We start from the raw sequence: 15,813 nt of genomic DNA, 5'->3' as shown, positions 1-15,813 counted from the left end.
CTCAATGCTAAAATAAAACAGACTGAGTGCCACTTGTGAAATCCGCTGGGAAGCAGTAAGCATTGCTAATGATGAGCTGTATGTATGTGGACAACACAAATGAGTCATGACAGACTTCAGTCTGGAGCTTGTAAAATAATCACATTTAGCTTCTGTAATTTGTTAATTAATTTTCATCTGATGATCATTACTAAGCTGCTTAATTATTAACTTGACAGTTTACTGCAGTTTATGTTCAGGATTTCAGTGGGTGAAAGCTGTGAATAACATTACTGTCAGGCCTGGTTCAGCTTCTTGTTAATAGGTTTAAAACACCAGCGATATGCAGGTTCACTGCTTGGCTATTCCACAGGCAAATTATTGTGATGCTTAGGTTTTGTGTTTAAAATTATCTATGGGTAATGTTATTGTTGAACTCAGACCACCATCTGAACTGACAATTACCTTTTAGTATTAGGATGTAGAAGCTAAATCCATTTTTATTCACATAAATATTTGTATTTTGTACTGTATAGTTTTGTTTTTCACAATAAGGCTTCTCAGTTACACATCGATGCCACCACTTTGCTTTCATTTGTTTTTTTTCTGACAAAAAATAAGCAGATTTGTGATATGAGAACTAAATATCTTTTTGTTTTGGTTGTTATTGTCATATAGGTTAAACATTGTTGTTCCAAGGTCTTAATACATGGTACAATTTTCTGAACTTTTCAGTCTGTTCCCTCTGAATGAAAGAACAACATATTGATCTGCTTGGTCATCATATCCACATTAATAATTATGACTCAAAATTTCTTTTGTTACCAAGTATTCATCCTCAAAGTACCATCACATTATTGCTCAGTGTCTTGAGTCAAAATATAATAAATGATTCTGTCAATCCCACCCAGGTGTACCTGACATGCAGCTGCTTTGCAGTCTGTACGAAGCAGGACTGATCCGTCTCTTTCAGAACCTCCTGAGCGTAGCCCACCAGACCACTGTTCTCCAGCATGCCCTGGTACTCCTCCACCTGGAAAATGTTTTAAATGTTTTGTTATTTCAAATCATTAAACCAGAGGCTTTATATTGAACAGTAATTTTGAAAAAAAAACATAAAAAAAGCTAATAGTATAGTAAGTAAAGGAAGTGTGCATTTCTGTAGAAGACAGTCATTACAAATGAAATTCTGTCTTTTCACTGCACGAACATACCTGGGACCTGAGTTGGTCCAGGCGTCGGTTACGGGACTGTTCGATGGATCTCAACATCTCTGATTTCCTCTCCTGCAGCGTCTCAAACAGACGCTCAAAGTGCTCGTTGGCTCGACGCTCTGCTAGCTGGCCGTTTTCCTTTAAGAAGGAGGAGTATTTATTTTCAATGTGTAAAAAAAAAAATAAAAATCATACCCTCCCTAAATGCAGAAATAATGTGTACTATACAAAATATTGTTTTCAGCAACAGCGCATCATCATTATCAACCATCACGTAGTTGACAATAATCTTATAAAAATATTGAACTGTTTTTTATACAACTACAGTTAATCAATGTTATGGTCGTGATTTTGTTGTATTCAGCTTGTGGTTTGACACCAGCTGGAGTTAAATGAACACAGTTATCAGATTTTGGATAGAAATCATCAAAGATTAATGAACCAAATGTCTTAAACAAGGGATAACATAACAGACATCACACACATCAAAGTAAAGGGGGAACATGATGGATGATCTGATCTTGATGATGTCTGCTGCACACCTGTGTTTAATCTGGTCACTGCCTTGATTGTCTTGTATACAAAGTGCCTTTTTTTTTTTTTTTCTAAACGCTTCAGCCATGACACATCGACAACGCGTCAGCCATGATATTCTAATAAAATGTGCAGCTCTACAGTCATTGTTGGCTTTGATGGCGCAACAGCTTTTTCCACTTTTGAACTAAAAGGAGGAACAACCTCAGAGGCCGAAACCCAGACATGTGCAATAGAAACCAGTAAGCAAATCCTGTGTTTCCTTGTTTGTATGGTTTGCATACTGTTTGTTTAATGACCTTCCTTATACACAAAGTTTTTCCTCAACAGAATGGTTTCACTGTACACACACACATATTTATAAATGTGTTTTATTTGAGAAATACCTATCTACAGATATAACAACTGAGCTATTACTCAAGAGACTACAAAAGTGTGATTTATCATTTTCTCATTTTGTTGTATTTTAAGATATTTTAATACAATTTATGTGCTCCTCTTAGTGAGAGGGTGACTTTGTGGTCAGAATGGGATCCTCTCCAGCTTAGGGGTCAAAGTGGTAAAAGCAAATAAAGATGATACTTACAAAATAAAACATTTAATAAGTGGTGTTAAGAAATGCTAAAGTCATTTTGCTTGACATTAAACCAATAAGTTAAATGTACGGAATGTGAACTGGACAGTAAAAATTTATTTCATACTCAGGGATTGAAACAAAAATACAGGAGGGGAAAAGGACAATAAAAGAAGATTTGATGAATAAATAAAAAAATCTGCAGAGTGTGTTATAAAAAAGTTTGGCAGCAGAATGAAAAAAGATGTTGGAGTTGCAGCAGCATGAGTCAGCTCTCTTACCTCGGTCTGATTGATGAGCAGCTCAAGATCGGTAATCTGAGTCCTGACCTGGTCCTCTTTGCTGATGAGGTAATGGATACTTTTGGCCAGCTTCTCCTGGTGAGAGAGAAGATCAGCAGCAAATAGAGTGGGTTTTATAAAGATCTTAAAACACTGACGCATGTACTCACACAGCAGTGAGACGGGAAACCAAGTCACTGAGGGGATATCTGCCCTTAAATGTGTAAAAATGACAAGGTATAGGCAGAGATTTATCAATTTGTATGAGTGATTGTGGGTTCATTCCCAAGCATCAGCATCAGATCTCACACGAGTCAACGTTTTCCTGTCATCTCACAGCATATAGGACTGCAGCTGCAAGTATTTCCTTATGAAAACATCTGTGTGTCCTGTATGACGCAATGTGAGAGCATGTTTCAGTATGTGCAGGATGTCCAGCAGCATTCAATATACCAAACAATGTCACGTACAATGATATGACAATGCATTACAGTTCATCACAGCAACTGAAACCTGAGTTACTTCCTGGCTAATGAAGGGTTCCTGGGCCGCTGAGGACATCCGATACGCCCTTCTACAATTTGAAAATACAATGTACACAAGATCATGAGGAACAAATGGTCTCATTGAATATTAAAAGCACATCAATGTTAACACACCCACAGACCAGCCAAGTGAATTTCACACAGATACTGCCTCAACTTGCTGAGCAACCTGCCACCAGGTTGGAGTTCATACCTACAAGATCAAATTACTGTTCGATGTACAGTATTTCACATATTTTCCAACCTTTTCTGTTCAAAGTTTGATGTTTTTTGTGTTGCCTGGCACTAAAATCACAATCTCCTGCCATTTTTGTCTTCACAATAGTGAAAACAAAACACTCAAACTGATTGAAAGGAATTCCACAAAAAAATCAGATGACCACACGCAAGGCCAATTAGTTTTAAGCCCGTCAGGCAGCCTGAGTTTCAGTTTCCAAACAAACAAAGGGATTGGTATCTGCGGTCGGGTACATGCCAACACAGGTACAGATCAGACATTAATATTACACAAGGAGATGAAAGATTCAGGCACCAGTCAGTGGGTGGTCAACAAAACAATAAGCCGGCTCTTAATGTTTTTTTTATTAAATACTTAAGCTTAATGAGCCAACACTAATCCCACTGAAGAGGAAGATATTACTCATCAAAAAAAAGGCTTTCAGGCTATTAAATGCAGATCTGTAAATCTAGTGACACCAGGTTGACCTACGAAGAATCAACCAGCCTCGAAGAATTTGAGAAACTTTAAAAAGAGGTTTAGCATGACGGTCAAAATGCACTTTCTCGCAGCTATATACAAACATGTTGCTCTATAGGAATTCATTGGGAAAGGAAAACGCCTTGTAAAGTATTAAACTTTAAAACTTACCGAATATCTGCACAAAATTGTAGTTACAAGTAATTTTAGTATAAAATATAAAAAGGCTGTGGGCTCTTTGCTTGGGCTTGACTCCATTTCAAGCTTTTGTTAAGTGTGCCATTGTGTGCAGGCTCAGTTTAATCCTTGTTATCATAAGTCAGTATTGTGCAAAGCTCCAAATACTCATTTGTCACCGCAGATAGCACCAAAGCAAATTCCAGTGTATTCAACAGACGACCCCCCTCCCGGCCCCCCCCCGTGAACGCACAAGTAACCAAAATCATTTTCTCTGAAACAGTAACAGTGTCTGAATGTGGCACCTTGAGGATCTTGTAGGCACTGCTCATGGATGTGACTTTGTGGTTGGCGTGGGATCCTCCCAGCTTGCAGAGGTGACACACGGGTCGTTTGCAGACTTCACAGTACATGTTCACTTTCTCCATCTCGTGCTCGGGACACATCAGCACCTGTGATATTTCACAGAGCAAGAATAAATTATACACTGCGTTGTTTGACAGAACAGATTACTACATGTTGTGTTCAGTGATCAAAAACTAGCTGAAGTGAGAAAGGAACATGACCTATACTTCTAGACAGCTCTGTCAGCCATTTCCTGAAGTGTCTTAAAATAGGAAGCTAAATTTAGCTCATTTTTTACAGCCACAAAAGTTAGTTGTTTGATGAGAGGAAGGCAAAGTGAGATATATTGACAAAGTTTAAAACCCAATATCAACATGTTAAGTTCAGTTGGAGGTACAACTTGAGTATTACGAGATCAATAAGTCATCAGATGGTCAAGAAGGCTGGAATTCCAATCAATTCAGCAGCCACAGGAGAAGATGCAGGGAAGATTGACACATTAAATTGAAATGTTTATGATTGAATGTTCATAGTTTACATCATATTTAGTCAAATGTCCCAACCTTAATTTGAATAATTAGTGGGTCAACCACCATGAATGAGACATTCACGACCATCAATTAATGATCAACAAAGACTCAGAGGGATCAAAAAGTGATAGACTTTCATTGACAACATCAGACTCCATATCAAACATTTCAAAACCATTTAACCTTTTAAAGACTGACCAATGATTAATCTATACAGGCTACTGTTTGTCCTTGACTCGTGCAACATCTTATCTCCTGAGAGGTGTTCATAGTCCAGCTGAAAAAACGATTTTGTTTGGGGGTAGAAACATAAATACAGGAAAAAGAAAATACAATATTCTACAGGGAGTAACTGTACTTGCCTTGGGCCTAAAGTTTGTAGTGGGGCCGACGTACTCGTGCTGGGCTTTGGGCGTGCCCCAGGGGTGGTGGAGCTTGAAGCATTCGTTACAGTAGCTAGCCTTGCAGTCCATGCAGCTCTTCGTAGCCTCCTGCTGCTGCGGAGGCTTACAGATGTTGCACATGATGGCGACGGCTGCGCGGGCCGCCTGGCGGTAGCGCTCCACGATGCTCTCCAGGGTGAAGTTACGGAAGAGCATGCTGATGCCGCGCTCGCCCAGGTCGATGTCATGCTGGCAGCCCGGGCATGCGATAGTGGTGACCCGGGGAGTCACAGATCCTCTGCGCCACCCCGGGGATGAGATGGAGCCTAGAGGAGGGAGACAGGCTGAAGTCAGAAAAGATCATGTGTACTATAGAGTCATAGCCTTCGGGTCACCCAGTTTCAAATGTTGCCTGAGGCCCTACATGTGAACAAAACATGTCTGTTAACTTCCAATTACGCTGAAGGAATAGTTTCCAAGAGAATAAAATATGGCCAGGAAAAATGTATAGTCTTGTTTGTGTTCGACAGATTCTGGGCCGACTTACACAAAAGCCACATTACATCATTTCCTGACACGCCAAGTATGATTTTACGGCAAAAATGACCACTTGAAATTTTGATTTGAAATTTGACAAATCGAGCCTTCACAAATAGGGCCTCAGCATGTCTCCTCCCTTTGTGCTTTATTTCCATGATGACCACTTCTAGACATGGATGTATGTAGCAAAACCACAATACAGGCAAAATATCAAGCAGCTTGTCATTCAGGGAGGGAAAAGGGTCGAGGAAGAGAGACCATCCAAGAGTACTGGGGCAGATTGCGGGAGTGATGAGAGAGAGTCATGAGGAAGATGGCGTCCTTGGAGCTTATGAAGAACATACCGTCTCTATGAGAAATCCATTTGAAGTCACTCAACATTTACTACAAGAGTGAGGAGCATTTCACAAGTGCTGATAATGATCTGGACAAAGGAAACAATTCAAATTTTCTAATAATGAGTCATCAAGAAAAAAAAATGAAATGGCACAACAGCATTTTTACATCAAATAGTGTAACTGAATTACACTGAGTAAAGTGCAACTTAAAATGTTTTAAATTAAAAAATTTCAAGCAGCTGAACTTGAATATCACATGTCCAGTTCAATGCATCAACACTTATTTCCAGATAACACGATTCCTCTTAAAGCAACACTGCTTTCAAGAGTTTCTCACAATATGGTGCTTGTTACTGATGCAGCAGCATCATAACAAGTCAGCGACACAGTAACATGAGGTGGAAACAAAAAGGAACTGTTACACAAGGTCACATCACAGACGCAAGCAGTGGGGACGGCCAAACACTGTCACCACACACACACACACGTAAATAAAGCCAGCAAGTCACTACACGGCAAAAATAAATGACAAGAATATTGCTTCACGTTTTTGGGGGACAGGGGAAGTGAGGAGTGCTGGATTTATCTCAGTTTGCAAGCCAGTATTTCCGCTTCGTTTCCGAGGACCTGAAAATTAAATCAAACACTCCTCAGGTAAGTGAAACACGGGGAAACAACTTCAAAAAAAAAACAGCACTTTGAAAAAAAGGTGCAGCTTGAGGGAAAAGCGGTGGCAGGACAGTATAACATATAAACGTGTATGTGATACGTGTAGCCAATGTGCATGCCGTGTGATCCAGTGATGTGAGCGGAAGTGGCGACTGACAGTGCAGGTACGGTTTACTACCTAGAGGTGAAAATCTGTGAAATGATCTGACTACGAACTGAACTACTGAGCTTTGTTTAACACTCGACAGCTACTCCTGCAAATCCATGTGGTAAAAGAAGGTGAAATTAACATTGTGGTGTGACATCATGATGAAGAACCGAGTGTGATGATGTTGATGAAGGTGATATGGTTTTTGTTAAGATAAATAAAATTAATTGGATGAAAGCAGAGATCTGGCATAAAGCGTTGATACTGAAATTAATGGATGACACATAAGATCGGTTTCTAACCCTGCAGATGCGGTGCGTGCATGTGAGCGTACATTCGTGTGCGTATCATGTTGGGACACCGCTCAGTGGCCGGCATATTTTTGGTCAGGACAGCAGGTGTGCGCCAACGAGAGAGGCAGACAGGAGATGCCTGCAGCAAAGTGTGTGTGTGTTGATGTGCTGATCTGCTGAGGGAGGCAGAGTCGAAGGCAGAAACTGACGAGTCACTGCAGAGCTGCTACGCTCTGGTTGTGCAAAAAAGGGGCTTGGTTTTTTTGTTGTTTTTTTTTTCCCCTCCCCACAAATCTGCGGCCACAGTTTTGACGTTTGAACAGATTTAGCATTTTAATGTTTCAATCAGTCACGACAAAGACAGTCAGTGCGTGACAGGGAGGGATTTGTATGACTGTAATTCGTGTTTAATCTAAGAATTAAAAGGAAAATCCAAAAAAATATTGTCTCATTTCCTATTCAAATAAAAACTGAATTGAATGTTCATACATTTTCAGTAAGGCTGAAAAAAATAGGTTTAAATTTAAATAGGGTTTCAAGGTAGCTCCCATTTTTGTCCATTCTTTGAGGAAATTAGTATAGAGGCCATTTCTTAAGATAATAATTCTCTTCTGTGCTTAAAATACAGAAGAAACATTTTCTCTTAAAAACATCCACTGAGCACGTCAAATATCTGAATTCGTTGGCCAAATCTGAAAAGAAAAAAATGAGTTCTCAGTCTTGTTTTTTTTGGCTGGCAACATGACATATCTCACTTCATCATTCCCAAAATGATTAGCAGCTTGGCTGAAACAGGTCTGTGTTTTTAGTGCAGATAAACTGTTTCTCAAGTCCTGATGTTTGTCAAGTCAAGCATAAACAGAAGCCTAAAGGCGCACAGATATCAGTCAGAAAATGCGAGTTAAGAATCTAAGCAAGCCCGAACATATTGTAGGTTTTCCCTCAGTATGTGTGTGTGTGTTTAAAATCAGAGAACGACAGAGCCCTACAGTTCTCCGTCTCAAGAAAGCTGCTTTTCTTACCACCATGTTTTACGAAATGAATGCAAAGCTTAGCAAGTGTACAGACACACACACACGCGCGCACACACACACACACACACACAAAAAACACCAGAGCGTCAGGGGCATACACACACATTCCAGTTCCTCTCTAACTCCTAGGAAACATCCTCACCCCTTTCGAGCCAATTTTGGCTCTTTTCAATTTCTCTTTGTCACTTGCCAGCCTCCCGTCGAGGTTTCTATCTTCCTATAAATTGAATTTCTCCTGCTTCGCTCCATGTTGCTTCTCTTTTAGTTGGCCTCCTTGTGTGCTGACTCATCACCACTTCCAGCTTTTCTCTGTTCTCTTTCCTTCAATTTCCCTTTTTTTTCCCTTTAACAAAATTAAACACCAAAAATTTGGAAGAGATTACGGAGAATAATAATAACCTGAAGCATTTTGCCTCTTTCTAGGCATCATTTTTGTCATCTTTCTTGTAATCTGGATTCATCTTATGCTCAGTGGACATTTTTAAGTGGCCTTTTGAGCTCGACTGTTGTAACCCAGCTGCAGTAAGTGTCTAACAGAGGTAAACTAAATGACGTTCTTTACAAAAACAAACTGCAGGGACTGTAGTAGTGTGAGTTTGTATGGTAGTGTTGACAAGGCTAAAATAGATTAAGTAGAGAAAAAGTAGAACCAAACTAGGGTTTCACAGGGGTTCTAGTAACACTGTACTCACTACTACAGCTACTCAATACACGGAGGCCGCGTCTACCTCGACTTCCAAACGACCTTCGCACTGTGGCTGCAAGCAATGAACAAAGAAGTGAGGTGAGACCAACAAGTAAAATGAAACAATACATAATGTGAAGTGTTTTTTAAACATCATGACATTTGGAGAAACAAAAACCAACTCAACAGTAAACTGAAGGAAAACTTGTAGTTAAAAAAAAAAAAAAGAAAAGAAAAATCTGGTTATGCAGTTCAGAGTGAAATACAAAACAGAGCGTTTAAAATATACATACAGGATGTGAACAGTAATTTAAGTACAATTAACTCTTGAATTGTGCACTTATGGTCTTTATTGGAGCACAAATCCATGCAACTTATGTTTGTGAAGCATCTTTTCAGAACCAAACAAATGCTTTGGTAAACCACATCACTGTAATGCGAGTATACTCGTCAGACATGTTTTACCAGGCTCTGGTTTACCATTTGCATGAAGGGAATAGTTTGACATTTTAGGAATTATGCTTAATCATTTCCTTGCAGAGAGTTAGTTACTACTCTTGTGTCTGTAGCTAAATATTTAGTTACAGCCAGCAGCCAGTTAGCTTAGCTTAGCACAAAGCCAAAGTAGGGGGAAACTGCTAGCCTGGATCTGTCTAAAAGGTTAAAAAAGAAAAAGAAATGCCTACAAACCACTCTAAAGCTCACTAACTCACATGTTATTTCTTGTTTGCTTTTTTTTTTTTAAATTAAGTATAGTGTATCAATTTATCAGGGCGCAGCAACTTACCAGAATCTCCATTGTTCGCCTGGTACACTTATGACCACAAGACCTCAGGGCAACTTTTTCACTTTTTTTTTAACAGATAAAACTAACTAGATACAACATATTAATTTCTGAGCTTTACAGGCACCGATAGGCAGATTTTATTACCTTTAGATAAATCCAGGCTAGCAGTTTCCCTCCATTTCCTGTCTTTACGCTAAGCTAAGCTAGCCGGCTACTGGTCATGAGACTGTTATCAATCTTCTCATATAACTCTTGGCAAGAAAACAAATAAACATATGTCTCAAAATGTTGAACTACTCCTTTACGATCACTTACACTCTAACTTCATAGTGCACCTGTCAAGAGTTAGCTGTCGAACATACTTTAAATGCATCATGCTGTTTGAGCCCCGGTGACATAAAAAGAAGATGAGGATAAGAACAGTGCTAATGAAGTTTATTAACCGCCTTCCTCTGTCCCAGCACAGCAAGGCCTGTCCAAGCTGCACTCTGATAAATATAGCCAAGTCTTTTCTTTCTCTGCCTTCACCTAATCCCTTATTCATTCCTTACAGGCTGGTTGCGTCACCATGACTATCAATGATCTGATCTCCCCGTGTTGAAGGCGGTGTGCAGAATTAGTCGGTTGTTCTGTTTGAGAGGTAATGTGCTCATAACGTCCTTCAAGGTTTTCTTAATATTCTTAACACACAGAGAATTTGTGTTTTGTAATCGGGTGATTAAATGCACTTAACACGGGGACAACCTTACTGAATAATCCCCAAGGGAATTCCAGTTGTATACAAGCTGTGAATACTTCACATTAACCTAATGAATTTACAGTTCCTTGATATACGACACTGCTCAATTACCTGAAATCACATTTTCAAATCATTTAACATATCGTACAAGAATTCACCATTAGTCAGAGAATATACAGTGAGGGAAGAGTTGAGTGGTTTTCAGCATGCAGTGAGATTTGTTTACCCAAAAGTAGGATTTGGTTATTTCCTGCGTTAACATATGCAATCCTGGCTGTGAAGAATAAGCTCATTCAGGTTGAAGAGGGGGGACTGAATGAGGGATACTGTGTCCGAGAGCCTGGTCTCAGCAATTTTGAACCACGGCTGAATGGCGTTCCCAAAAAGTTGTTCACCTCGCTGTGCCCCTAGGATCGTTTCAGATCTGGTGCTCTGCTAAGGCTCTCTGTGCTGCTCCGAGGACACTTGTCATTTCAGCTGAATGGATACTACTTAACGCCAGCTGTCACTCAACTTCATACAGGGAACATTTAAACATACATTTAGTCTATTTAACACCATCCTGACTCACAAGGAAATCACTTATTGTGTCCCAGTTCCATACTACATGTGTACTGTATGTACATAGTCAATATGTACTATATACAGTAGCCTTTATGGTGCAACCTTTTAATCAGTTAGTATACAAGAAATCAATGTACTTAACCATTTACCAACAAGAAATTATACAATACTTGATCGCTGGATGTCGATCAAGCTACAAATTTAGAAAGCCACTGCCAATTAAATGTGAAAAAGACACAAAGAAATGTTTTCAAAAAATTCAGTAGTTCAATAGTTATTTTGAGGTTTTCCTGAAGCTGTGTCAGCACCACCCACGATTAATTTCTCAGCAGTCAGCAGCTCCTCCGTTGTCTTTGTGCATTAGTGCACATAAACAGTAACACTCAAATCAAGCATTTTTCTGTATGTACGTATACTGACTGATTTGATTATTATTTATTTTGTCACTTTTACATTGTGAATGCCCAACATACTCAAAGCCTGCTAAGAATAAATGTGTAGTATGGAACTGAGACACAGTTACTGAAAATGTGTGAGTGTTTATCTTCAACAGGAAACCTATAAGAGCACATAGTAGATCATAAGTAAAAACTTCTAATGCCATTAATATTGTGTCTATTAATATCCCCTCTGCCAAGTCCTGTGTTGTGTCCCAATTCCATACTAATAGAATAGAATTAGTATGTAGACACAGCTCTAGTCTTGTCAAGAAGAGTGGACAATCGCACAAATGAGGCGACGTCTTGATGGCAGTGGCGTGTAGTCCAGAGCTTTCAGGAGGCAGAGAGGCAGCCTGGTGCCCCTCCAGGCTGTTCTCAGGGCTTAGACATTGGCCTGATCAAGCTTGGCTGCAGCAGCGACATGTGTTAAGCTGTGAACTTCTAAATGTTGTGACAAGGTAATATAGCTACCTGCATCCCACCACCACCCTCCCCCTCCCCCTGACCCTCCAGCTCAGCGTTGTTCTGAGAACCATGTGTTTTTAACCCCCCACAGTGACACTAAAGGTGGCTTTTTTTTTCTTGGGGCAGCTTCAGGTTGCGTCCGACACAAATCAGATCCACAGTGAGGTTAAACCCGTGGGAAGACATTCTGAGGTAATCTGAAAGAGGCTTATTTCGGTTAATCAAGACTGGTGGTGAGTCTGTCCGTTGGGAAAAGGAAAGTTCTGTTATGCTTATGGCTTCAGAGACCTAGGCACCAATTTATAGATTATGTACACATGGCGAAACACTTTGAGCATTTGCTTACTAAGTCTCAAATTACCACTCTCTTTTTCAAGTGGATTTTATTTGTCCATCTCATGTACATTCACATATTTTTATGTTCATTTCATGTCTTTTTTTGATGTGAAGCACTTTGAGCTGCATTTTTTATCATTGTCATTGTATTTCAGTCTAAGGAGTGCATTTATGGAAGAGCTGTAGTGAGGAACTGAAAACATGGTAAACGCTCAGTAAGTTAAAAAAATGTTTAAAAATAACTTAATGACTTTAGTGGTGAAATGAATGATCAGAAAGAAACATTGGCATAGAAGGACAGGGTGCAGGATATGTTATTAGTTGTTTTGTATTGTTTTGAGGTCAAATTTGATGTGTTGTTAAAAGGTTTAGCATTATAAGCTGTAGCTTCAGCCTGCACCTTTTGTGTTGTTGTGTTGTTTTCAACTGTGGTATCTGAGTATCTGTATGTGTGTACATGAATTTGTATATTTATACACATCTTAATTATTTCTGTTAATGATTGCAGACCAAAATAACTTTCACTTTCAAAAGGAGCTTATAGTTGCGCTTTGTTGACTCGTGTGTACATTACTCACACACACACATACGCCTGTATATCCAATAAAAAGGTTGAGTGAAAATGATAGCTACTCTTCTCTCTGTTCCTAAAAACAATTTTCTAATGAATACATGAGACCTTGCATGATTGAAGGGGATGTTTGGTGCCCCTGGGCCATTGGAAGCAGACAGTGAGGACAATTAGGGCTTGAGAGAGCTTGTCAACATTTCTTTTCTCGTGGTAGACAAAAACTACAGCATGTCAAGTTCCTCTGCTGTCTCTTTAACGAGGCCTGAAAAAGCAGACGGGATTATAAGGAAGAAGTGATGACTGACTGACGATGTTATGGCAGAGCGAGAAAATTATTAAAATCACTTTACGTTTGTTCTAGTTTATCTAGGACAAGAGGAGGGGCGACGTCTGCGCCACACTAAAACCCACATATCATACAATAATGCTTGGCCCATTTTTTTGTCTTGGTTTCTATAGGCTTATTCTCTTATTTACATGGGTTCAAGAAATCCTCTTCTTAGTGGCTACTACCCTTTTTGTTTGTTATGACAGAGAATATGTCCTTTAGTGCACATATTTCTTTATTTGAGAGCAAGGATTTGCTTTCTTTTTAAGCCTTATGTCCTTTTCTATAGAGGTTTATCACAGGCTGCAGCCATTGAAACCTGTTGAATGCAGCTACTTTGATGACAGCAGAAGTAAAAGTGAAGCTAAGTGAATCTGGATGAAGGTCATGTAACAGGAAGTCGGCTTTACTGATAGAAAAACTCATATCGCCTTCCTTTGGAGGCAATCACAAATGGCCCAAGATGCACTTGATACTTGCATTTCCTGCATTTCCAGCAGCTGATTATTAGCTTCCATCAGCTCACGTAACAAATCACTTCATCACCGCCCCGCCCCACGACAGCATGAGCAGCACGAGCCTCAATACGCTGCTGCTAATTGCTTTAACATTGGAGATATGAGAGGATGCGTCGCAGAGATCCACTTTTCAGCACTCATAAAAGCAACACACACATCTTGGTGTTCATTACATCTACAGATAACATGAATAGTTTTGATTCCTTACCCCGAGACCCACCTGATCGCACAAGCCTGTCTAGCCTCTCCATGGAGGGGGAGGGCACCCTGGACCTGGGGCTACCCGGCAGGGAGCACTCGGAGCCGGCATCAAAGGAGTCCTCATGATTGAGCATCAGCAGCTCTCTGACACACTTGTGGCAGACGCTGTGCTGGCAGGGCAGGATCAGAGGGTGGGTGAAGAGCTCCTTGCAGATCGGGCAGATCAGCTCCCTCTCAATGTTTTTGATCGGGACCTGGAGACACGGAGACATTAACTTATAACAACGTCTAACAGGGGATGAGGGCGACTTTTAGAAAACAGAAGATCAGAGACGATCAGTCTGAAATGTGTTTGGCAACAGGATACAGCTTTCTTTGATTCTCAGAACAATAACCTGTTATTAGGATATTTCAAGGGCAGCTAAAATGGGCCTATTGTCTTCACTTTAAGTTGTCAAAACAACATTTTGCTGTGAAATGGGAATACTTATGTGTAATTAGATTATTTCTATATACTTTCAACTTTTAGCTGGTATACACAGAGACACTTTCTTTTCATTCTCTTTTTTCCCTCTTGGGATTTATACATTTATATCGCTTTTTTGAGGGATTTTTTTAGATATACATCTCTATCCTTTCTGTTGTTGCACTGCTGTGGGCTGGAAGGAACAGCATTTCGTTTGGTGTATGCAAATACATAAGAAAATTACAATAAACTAAAGGTTGTAGATAGATAGATAGATAGATAGATAGATAGATAGATAGATAGATAGATAGATAGATAGATAGATAGATAGATAGATAGATAGATCCACTGCTGTGACAATAACAACCAGCCATGATGTCTTTACCATGTTTCTGTTGCATTACATAAGACAGGATTAAGCCCAGCTAAATATAGACAAACACTGAAATACGCGATTCCACGTTATAACATTTACACACGTTTAAAAACTGTTTCTACAAATCTCCAGCCTGAAAACCGCCCCTCTTCATCAAGAGATTGATCAGCTCATTTATTTCAGGTGTTGTGATAAAACTCTTCATCCTCCTGCTGCTGTCTGAACACACTTTATTTTAAGGACAAACGCCTCCGCAACAGGCGTTAAAAGACGAGAAGGATATAGGGAGCTTGAACAAGACGAAGGCAAATAAAGCTTGTTGAAAGCTAATTGTTTCATAAAACTTATGAGTCACTGAATCAATAATGAATGGGACACGTCTAGCTCTGCTGATGAAGTTTCCTACAATGTCCGGTCTCTTTACATGCGGAGACGCTACAGGCTGTGAAACAATGACGACTCCACATCGACAAAAACACACGTTTTTCAATCATCTTCCAAACACTAGAAACCCGCTCCTGTCGCTCACTTACCGCTGTTGTGCTGCTGCGCCGCATCTCTGCAGACATGATGAGGCAGAAATTGACGCCTGCGTGTGCGAGTTAAAACACCTTTTTTAATTTCTGTTCGGGCTAAAAACAACTTGTCGGACGCGAGTTGGAGATGCCGACAGCGCCGGCTGAGTGAATTTAAATGGAGTGACGCTGCTGTGGTGAATCAGCAGCCAATTCACTGCTGCAGTGTGTGCAGGCGGAGACAGACACAGAGGGGGTGGGAGGGAGGGAGGGAGGGAGGGGGGTGGAGAGAGAGAGGGGGGAGGGTGAGAAAGAGAGAGAGAGAGAGAGAGAGAGAGAGAGAGAGAGAGAGAGAGAGAGAGAGGAGGTGGTGGGGGAGGAGGAGGAGGAGAAGGAGGAGGAAGGGTCTCCATAGGAACTGTTGCCTTCCATGTACTTCTTCTTTGTTGATTTTTTAGAGGCGGTTTGCATCTCAAAACGTTGCATTACTGCCGTCTACTGGATTGAAAATAAGACCCAATTCTCTAAATAATAAATAATC

The 15,813-nt window shown here is 40.2% G+C and overlaps 1 protein-coding gene across 1 annotated transcript in view; it reads right to left on the bottom strand.

Annotated features, from left to right (window-relative positions):
* trim36 (tripartite motif containing 36) overlaps window positions 1–15,524 on the bottom strand; it is a 28,993-nt gene extending 13,469 nt beyond the window's left edge. Inside the window, 7 exon segments of the mRNA XM_044373848.1 lie at window positions 897–1,012; window positions 1,194–1,331; window positions 2,583–2,678; window positions 4,307–4,453; window positions 5,239–5,585; window positions 13,935–14,169; window positions 15,291–15,524. Of these exon segments, the coding sequence (XP_044229783.1) occupies window positions 897–1,012; window positions 1,194–1,331; window positions 2,583–2,678; window positions 4,307–4,453; window positions 5,239–5,585; window positions 13,935–14,169; window positions 15,291–15,326 (1,115 nt within the window). The 5' untranslated portion in view covers window positions 15,327–15,524.
* Window positions 15,525–15,813: the final 289 nt, after the last annotated feature.

Source organism: Thunnus albacares, chromosome 2, assembly GCF_914725855.1.
Source record: "Thunnus albacares chromosome 2, fThuAlb1.1, whole genome shotgun sequence".
Taxonomy (NCBI): domain Eukaryota; kingdom Metazoa; phylum Chordata; class Actinopteri; order Scombriformes; family Scombridae; genus Thunnus; species Thunnus albacares.
The sequence above is the reverse complement of the archived record's forward strand: the minus strand, read 5'-3'. Positions and strand labels throughout refer to the sequence as shown.